Source organism: Marmota monax, unplaced genomic scaffold, assembly GCF_021218885.2.
Source record: "Marmota monax isolate L192 unplaced genomic scaffold, Marmota_monax_Labrador192_F-V1.1 WCK01_AAM20220418_F8-fsc00061, whole genome shotgun sequence".
NCBI lineage: Eukaryota > Metazoa > Chordata > Mammalia > Rodentia > Sciuridae > Marmota > Marmota monax.
Genome location: NW_026695230.1, coordinates 17,903,101 through 17,912,528, shown reverse-complemented (window position 1 = coordinate 17,912,528; position 9,428 = coordinate 17,903,101). Strand labels below are relative to the sequence as shown.

At 38.4% G+C, this 9,428-nt stretch overlaps 1 protein-coding gene across 1 annotated transcript; it reads left to right on the top strand.

Moving 5' to 3' along the window:
* The first annotated feature begins 5,277 nt into the window (after positions 1-5,277).
* Positions 5,278-9,428, top strand: LOC124088566 (insulin-degrading enzyme-like). The gene has a single exon (XM_046438260.2). It carries the CDS (start codon positions 5,320-5,322, stop codon positions 8,377-8,379), a length of 3,060 nt encoding a protein of 1,019 aa, XP_046294216.1. The 5' UTR covers positions 5,278-5,319; the 3' UTR covers positions 8,380-9,428.

The following is a 9,428-nucleotide window of genomic DNA, read 5'->3' as shown; positions in this document are numbered from 1 at the left end:
CTGTAGAGCTACGCCAATGACGCCGTCAGTTCTCCACCAATATTTACAGCAGTTGCTTCAACTCTTCCTAAACAGCATCTGTTGTGGCAGAGGCTGGGTTGGAGCCTCCAGAAGGTAGTGATTGTGAGTTCACAGCTTGGAGACAACAGGGAGAAATGCAAAGCAAATGCCTTCTGCAGGGGAGAGCTCCACCTGCATAGAGTGTGGCTGCCAGCCCTCCCACCAACAATGGGAGAAAAGCAGGCCTCCAGGAAGAGAGGAGGGGCTCCCATCCAAAAGAGAGACAGGGAAGCATTCCTAATGCCTACTTAACCAGGAATCATGTGGAAAAGTTTTAAAATTTTCTCTTTTCCCTTTGGTTTTGATAATTGTAGTCTATGAAATGAGTGGACATTAGATAGATTAACAGGAGAAAAAGCGCGTGAATTTTTTAACATGCAGGAACACGGGAGCCATACAAAAGTATGCATCTCAAGGAAAGCACAGATGATTGACGTTTATATAATATCTTATGTTACACAAAGAAATCGGGGACTGGGGTTTCCAGAGGTGGGAAGGAAGCAAGGTAGTCATGGGAGCTTCAGGAAAGGAAGGACCTGAGGATCCAAGGTTGTCTTATTATACAGACAAAACTTCATGGGTAGCAAAATCCTCAAAAGACCACCTGTGGCAATCTCTGACCAGGCATCAGAACCCTAATCTCTTTTTTTGTAAAAAGCTCTTTTCTAGGCAGACATAGAGGTCTCAGAACGAAAGCTTTTGCCTTCATCCTTTGCTCACTTTACTAAAATAGATGTGAATTTCTTTTTTAAAAGAATATATTTCAGAGCTATTTCTGTCTGCAGTTTCTTTGAATAACTATCTTGAAATATACCAAGGAAATCTATTTGGACTACCTCACACTTGGGTTATTCGCAACCTTGCTCCAGCCCCTACTTCCTTATCTCTTTCTTTTTTATTAAGGCATTTTACTTATTCATAATAGCTGGGTTCATTTGGACAAATCATACATGTGTGGAATGTGATTTACTCCGTTTCAGTCCCTGGAGCCCCCACCTTTCCCTTCCTTCCTCCCTCCTATTCTCCTTCCTCTACTGGTCTTCCTTTATTTACTCTTTGTTGGTGCTTTATAGATATGTGTAAAGGGAAAATTCACTATGGTACACGCACATAGCATAATTTTGTCAAATTCATTCTGTGTTTCCTCTCCTTTACCATCCCTCCTCCCTCCCTCTCTTTTCATCTCCTACTTCTACTCCACTGATCTTCTCCATATCTTTATGATATCCGACTCCCCTCACCCTTTTCCCTTATTTTGTTCTAGCTTTCACATATGAGAGAAAGCATTTGACCCTTGACTTTCTGACTCTGGCTTATATCATTTGGCATGATATTCTCTAGTTTCATCCATTTGCTGCCAAATGCCATAATTTCATTCTTTATGGCTGAGTAAAACTCCACTGTGTTGTATATACCACAATTTCTTTATTCATTCATCTATTGATGGTTATATGGGTTGGTTCCATAACTTGGCTATAGTGAACTATGCTGCTATAAACATTGATGTGGCTGCAGTACTGCAGTATGCTGATTTTAAATATTTTGGATCTATATCAAGGGGTGAGTCATATGATATTTCCATTCCTAGTTTTTTAAGGACTCTCCATACTCCTTTACAGAATGGTTGTACTAATTTTTAGTCCCACCAACAATGGATGAGTGTACTTTGCCCCCCACATTCTTGCCAGCATTTATTATTTATAATCTTGATAACTGCCATTCTGGCTGGAGTGAGATGAAATCTTAGTGTAGTTTTGATGTACATCTTCCTGATTCCTAGAGATATTGAACTTTTTTCTGCATGTATTTGTTGGCTATTGTGTTTCTTTTTTTCCATAGTTTTTAATTGGTGCATTATAGTTGTACACAATGTTGGGATTTGTTGTTACATCATCATACATGCACACAATATAACATTATACTTTGGCCAGTATTATTCCCCAGGGTATTTTTCTTTTTAGAAAAGTATATTTAATTTTTTTTGTCTATTTATTGATTTGGTTATTTGGTTTATTTATTTTATTTTATTTTTTGGTGTTAAGCTTTTTCAAATTTTTATCTCTTAAGAGGATGAAAGCAAGAAATTTTCAGAAAAGAGTTTTGTTTGTGAGGACAATTTATGATTTTAAAATGTTTTAAATTTAAGAACAAGTGAAGGTAGAACAAACTGTATTGAAGTCTCCAATCTAAGAGCAATTCTAAAACCTTCATTTTCATAAAGCTGTAGATTTACAAAGCATGTCTCACAGTGAAACCTATCTCTCTGAAATTGTTATAATCTTTCTACCACCCTATTGGTTTGGAAAAAAAAAAAAGAAACATCTCAGAGAGATTCCAAAACTTCCCCAAGACCAAGCTTGGAAATAGCAAACTGGTGCAAGCCCATGCTTCAGGATCCAGCTTAATGTTTTCCCTGACAACACTATAAACTCTGGGGAGTAAACCCATAAGGGGCATTTTCTTTTTTGATACCATGCAAACTTAAACCAGATTCTTGATTTCAAATTAAAAAGAAGCTCTCCATCTGACAGAGCTGAGGCCCAGAGATGGATGTTAATGATTCTTTGGGAAGAGGACCAAGATTGGGTCATTTGTATTGAGATGTCAGCTCTGAGCAACCTGCTCACTGATTAAAAACAAGAGATGGAAGAGAATCAAGAGATGGAAGAATATTCAGAAAGTATAGAATGCACACCCAGTTCCTCCACCTTTCCTCCTGTTACAGTGTCACCTGCCTTGTTACCAAATGCTCCCCTTGTGTGTGCTAGTTCTTTTCCCTTCTCGTCTGCTTAAGAACATTGTCCCCCAAACCTTTCCTTTTATTATCAGTATCTTCTCTCTACTTAATTCCTGCCAGTATACATATATGCCATCATTTCTGCCATGTTGAAAGAGGCAACATATCTTCTCTTTTCTTCCATATCCCCATCTAGGTGCTAATTCATTTTTGTGTTCCCAGTTAAGATCCCTTAAAAGAACTGTCTGTGTTTGCTGTCTCCAATTCTTTCCATCACATTCTCTTTTAAATCTACTCAAAAACAAAACTTTTGCCCTTACTACTCCTTTAAGACTGCCCTTGTTGTTTTTTTTGTTGCTGTTGTTCTTTTTAGATATGCATGACAGTAGATTATATTTTGACATATTATACATCCATGGAGAATAACATTTAATTAGGATTCAATTCTTAAGGTTGTACATGATATGGAGTTTGACTGATTGTATAATCATACAAGAACAGAGGAAAGTTATGTCTGATTCATTCTATTGTCTTTCCTATTCCTATCTTCCTCCCTTCCCTTCATTCCCTTTTGTCTAATCTAGTGAACTTCTATTCCCTTCCCACTTGTTGTATGTTAGCATCTGCATATCAGAGAGAACATCAGGACTCTGGTTTTGGGTGTTGGTTTATTTCACTTAGGACTATAGTCTCCTGTTCCATCCATTTACCGGCAAAAGTCATACAGCCATTTTTTATTTTATTCTGTGGCTGAGTAATAGTCCATTGTGTGTGTGTGTGTGTGTGTGTGTGTGTATTTCACATTTTCCTTATCCATTCATCTGTTGAAGGGCACCTAGTTTGATCTCATACCTTAGATATTGTGAATTCAGCTACTATAAACATTGAAGTGGCTTTGTCACTGTAGTATGCTGATTTTAAGTCCTCTGGGTATAAACCCAGGAGTGGGATAACTGGGTCAAATGGTGGTTCCATTCCAAGTTTTCTAAGGAATATCCATACTGCTTTCCAGAGTGGTTGCACCAATTTTAATTCCCACCAGCAATGAAAGAGTGTACCTTTATCCCCACATTTCATCAACATTTATTGTTACTTGTATTCTTGATAATCGCCATTATGACTGGAGCAAGTTGAAATCTCATTATAGTTTTAATTTGCATTTCTCTAATTGCTAAAGATGTTGAACATTTTTTAATATATTTGTTGACTGATCATATTTCTTCTTCTTTGAAGTGTCTGTTCAGTTCCTTAGCCCACTTATTGATTAGGTTATTATTATTATTATTATTATTATTATTATTATTATTATTATTTTGGCGTTAAGTTTTTTGAGTTCTTTGTATATCCTGAAGATTAATGCTCTATCTGAAGTGCAGGTGGCAAAGATTTTTTCCCATTCTGTAGGCTCTCTCTACACATTCTTGATTGTTTCCTGTGAAGAAGCTTTTTAGTTTTTATTTCTTGTGCTTTAGGGGTCTTGTTGAGGAAGTTGATTCCTAAGCCAACATGATGAAAAGTTGGGCTATATTTCTTCTAGTAGGCAGAGTTTCTGGTGTAATGCCTAGGTCCTTGATGCACTTTGAGTTGAGTTTTTTGCAGGGTGAGACAAATGGATTTGATTTCATTCTGCTACATATGGATTTCCATTTTTCCCTGCACCATTTGTTGAAGATAAAACTGCCCCTGTAGAGATCATTAAAATCACCCTTACCCCACTCCTATTGCTAAATATAATGGTCAATTTTTGGTCATTTGTCCTCATTTCTACCACCCGGAAATTTTAGAGTATCCCATGAGTGAAAGCTCACTCTTCTTTGGTGAACTCTTCCGGTGTCATGGATTTAAATATCAACCATGGGGTGACAGTCTGAAGTTTACATGTACAGACTGGATCATTTTCCTGAACTGCACATTCATAGATCTACCTTCCCACTAGACATCTCCTGAGTGGCCACAGGCAATTCAAACTTGACCAAATATAAACTCCTGATCTCTGCTGCGTCCCTACCCAATTCTGATATCTTAGTTGTTCATGCTTAGAGTTGTTCAAGCCAAGGGCCTTGCAATCACTTTTGATTTCTCTCACACATCATATCCACTCCAATAGGAAATTCTGTTTGCTTTTATTTTAAAATAGGCCTAGAGTCTGACTTCTCACCACTTCCCCTGCTACCATTTGGATCTTAGTTTCTCCCCTTGATTATTGCAATAGCCTCTCAGTGATCTCCTGGCTTCTTCCCTTATCCCCTCCTGCAGTCTTGTTTCAATGCTGTAGCCAGAGTACTCACGAAAATGGTCTTAGGTCCTGTTGGTTTTTTTTGGTGCGAGTGTGTGTGTGTGTGTGTGTTTGTGTGTGTGTGTGTTTAAGACCCAGCAAAAGTCTAATGTTTACTGAAATATTTCCTCAGGCAAGTTATCTCTTTCTCAAGGTGATCGCTAAATTTAGTGCTCATGTCAACTATAGTATTTATCGGAGCGCCAGAAGGAAGCGTTCGCCGTGATCCCAGCGGCTGCGCCGGGGTATGCGGTACCGGCTAACGTGGCTGCTGCACCCCGCGCTACCCAACACCTTCCGCTCCGTCCTTGGCTCCCGCCTGCCCCCCTCGGAGCGTCGCTGTGGTTTCCAAAAAAAGACTTACAGCAAAATGAATAATCCTGCTATCAAGAGAATAGGAAATCACATTATCAAATCTCCTGAAGACAAGCGAGAATACCGTGGACTAGAGTTGGCCAATGGTATCAAAGTACTTCTCATCAGTGATCCCACCACGGATAAGTCATCAGCAGCACTTGATGTACACATAGGTTCATTGTCAGATCCTCCAAATATTGCTGGCTTAAGTCATTTTTGTGAACATATGCTTTTTTTGGGAACAAAGAAATACCCTAAAGAAAATGAATACAGCCAGTTTCTCAGTGAGCATGCAGGAAGTTCAAATGCCTTTACCAGTGGAGAGCATACCAATTACTATTTTGACGTTTCCCATGAACATCTAGAAGGTGCCCTAGATAGGTTTGCACAGTTTTTCCTGTGCCCCTTGTTTGATGAGAGTTGTAAAGACAGAGAAGTGAATGCAGTTGATTCAGAGCATGAGAAGAATGTGATGAATGATGCCTGGAGACTCTTCCAGTTGGAAAAAGCTACAGGGAATCCCAAACACCCCTTCAGCAAATTTGGGACAGGTAACAAATATACTCTAGAGACTCGACCCAACCAAGAAGGCATTGATGTAAGACAAGAGCTACTGAAGTTCCATTCTACTTATTATTCCTCCAACTTAATGGCTATTTGTGTTTTGGGCCGAGAATCTTTAGATGACTTAACTAATCTTGTGGTAAAGTTATTTTCTGAAGTAGAGAATAAAAATGTCCCATTGCCAGAATTTCCTGAGCACCCTTTCCAAGAAGAACATCTTAAACAACTTTATAAAATAGTGCCCATTAAGGATATTAGGAATCTTTATGTAACATTTCCCATACCTGACCTTCAGAAATACTATAAATCAAATCCTGGTCATTATCTTGGTCATCTGATTGGGCATGAAGGTCCTGGAAGTCTATTATCAGAACTTAAATCAAAGGGCTGGGTAAATACCCTGGTTGGTGGACAGAAGGAAGGAGCTCGAGGTTTTATGTTTTTTATCATTAATGTGGACTTAACTGAGGAAGGATTATTACATGTTGAAGATATAATTTTGCACATGTTTCAATACATTCAGAAGTTACGTGCAGAAGGACCTCAAGAATGGGTTTTCCAAGAGTGCAAGGACTTGAATGCTGTTGCTTTTAGGTTTAAAGATAAAGAGAGGCCACGAGGCTATACATCTAAAATTGCAGGAATATTGCATTATTATCCCCTAGAAGAAGTACTCACAGCTGAATATTTACTGGAAGAATTTAGACCTGACTTAATAGAGATGGTTCTTGATAAGCTCAGACCAGAAAATGTCCGGGTTGCAATAGTTTCCAAATCTTTTGAAGGAAAAACTGATCGCACAGAAGAATGGTATGGGACCCAGTACAAACAGGAAGCTATACCAGATGAAGTCATTAAGAAATGGCAAAACGCTGACCTAAATGGGAAATTTAAACTTCCAACAAAGAATGAATTTATTCCTACAAATTTTGAGATTGTATCATTAGAAAAAGAAGCAACAGCATACCCTGCTCTTATTAAGGATACAGCTATGAGCAAACTATGGTTCAAACAAGATGATAAGTTTTTCTTGCCAAAGGCTTGTCTCAACTTTGAATTTTTCAGCCCATTTGCTTATGTGGACCCCTTGCACTGTAACATGGCCTATTTGTACCTTGAGCTCCTCAAAGACTCACTCAACGAGTATGCATATGCAGCAGAGCTAGCAGGCTTGAGATATGACCTCCAAAATACCATCTATGGGATGTATCTTTCAGTGAAAGGTTATAATGACAAGCAGCCAATTTTGCTAAAGAAGATCACTGAGAAAATGGCTACCTTTGAGATTGATAAAAAAAGATTTGAAATTATCAAAGAAGCGTATATGCGGTCTCTCAACAATTTCCGGGCTGAACAGCCTCACCAGCATGCCATGTACTACCTCCGCTTGCTGATGACTGAAGTGGCCTGGACTAAAGATGAGTTAAAAGAAGCCCTGGATGATGTCACTCTTCCTCGCCTTAAGGCCTTCATACCTCAGCTTCTGTCACGGCTGCACATTGAGGCCCTTCTCCATGGAAACATAACAAAACAGGCTGCATTAGGAATCATGCAAATGGTCGAAGACACCCTTATTGAATATGCTCACACCAAACCTCTTCTTCCAAGTCAGCTGGTTCGATATAGAGAAGTTCAGCTCCCTGACAGAGGATGGTTTGTTTATCAGCAGAGGAATGAAGTTCATAATAACTGTGGCATCGAGATATACTACCAAACAGACATGCAGAGCACCTCGGAGAACATGTTTCTAGAACTTTTCTGTCAGATTATCTCTGAGCCTTGCTTCAATACCCTGCGTACCAAGGAGCAGCTGGGTTACATTGTCTTCAGTGGGCCACGTCGAGCTAATGGTATACAGGGCTTGCGCTTCATCATCCAGTCAGAAAAGCCACCACACTACCTAGAAAGCAGAGTGGAAGCTTTCTTAATTACTATGGAAAAGTCCATAGAGGACATGACAGAAGAAGCCTTCCAAAAACATATTCAAGCATTAGCAATTCGTCGACTTCACAAACCAAAGAAATTATCTGCAGAGTGTGCTAAATATTGGGGAGAAATCATCTCCCAGCAATACAATTTTGACAGAGATAATATAGAAGTTGCATATTTAAAGACCCTTACCAAGGAAGACATCATCAAATTCTACAAGGAAATGTTAGCAGTAGATGCCCCAAGGAGACATAAGGTATCCGTTCACGTTCTTGCCAGGGAAATGGATTCTTGTCCTGTTGTTGGAGAGTTCCCCTGTCAAAATGATATAAATTTGTCACAAGCACCAGCCTTGCCACAACCTGAAGTGATTCAGAACATGACTGAGTTCAAGCGTGGTTTGCCGCTATTTCCCCTTGTGAAACCACATATTAACTTCATGGCTGCAAAACTCTGAAGATTCCCATTCACTGCTGGGAAAGTAAAAGAGGATGTATTCCTGAGTCTTCCAGAGCCTAGGAAAACAGTCTTGGCCACTTTAATAGTTTCTTGTTCACTATCAGAGACACAGACAAAAAGAAGTTGTCAAATGTCATTATGTAGAAATATTAAAAATCCAAAGTAATTAAATTACAGAGTCTTAGAGATGTAGAATATTTTTAAAATACATGCCCTCAAATATTTTACATTTTTCTTTTCATTACTAAGAGAAATTTCCCTTATATAACTGCTTAAAATGATGAATGATATTCCTATAGAATCTTTCTTCCCTATTCTGTAAAATAGTCACTTGTCTGAAGAAAAAGTTAGCTTTTTTGTAAAAGCCTCCTAGGTTGGCATAGAAGGCTTTAAAACATTTAAAAAGGTATTACCTTTTTAAAAATTGATCTTCAAATTTGCTTTCTACTTGATGGTTTCATGTAAATCAATGGAGAACATTACATTTGGCAGATAATGCACAAAGCAATGTCATTTTCTTTTATTAGTGAAATTGCTGGTTATATAAGGCATGGTTTTAATCTTTTTATAAAATTTGAACATGTTTTTTATTCCAACTAGCAAAACGCTGGAAAAATCTAGAATACCCTACTTATTTATAGTGCTAGAAATACAGATTTACCCTACATCAATTTTGTCCCAAACTGAATTTCTCAGGATTACTGTGGTTTGTTTTTGACTGAATTATATTGCCATTCTTGTTCATAGTTGGTTTGCAGTGTTCTGTCAGTTTTACCATTTCTCATCAACATGTTGCTGTATTTACTTAACAAGTACAAATAGAGTCAACTTCAGATTCTACTGAGTGGGTGACATGCTTTTCCAACATCAGCTATTGTTACCACCCTTAACTCTTTACTACAGTGAAATTGCAGTCAGTGTGTGAACCACAATATTTTGCCCCTTTATGAATTTAAAAGGCAGCAAATACAAAGCCACCTTTTTGGAGATATGCGTTCTTAAGTAGTGAGTTCCATAAGATTAAATCCCTCGTTGATACCAGTCTGA

Coding starts and splice junctions, on each gene's coding strand:
- LOC124088566 (XM_046438260.2), top strand. CDS start 5,320: ATGCGGTACCGGCTAACGTGGCTGCTGCACCCCGCGCTACCCAACACC.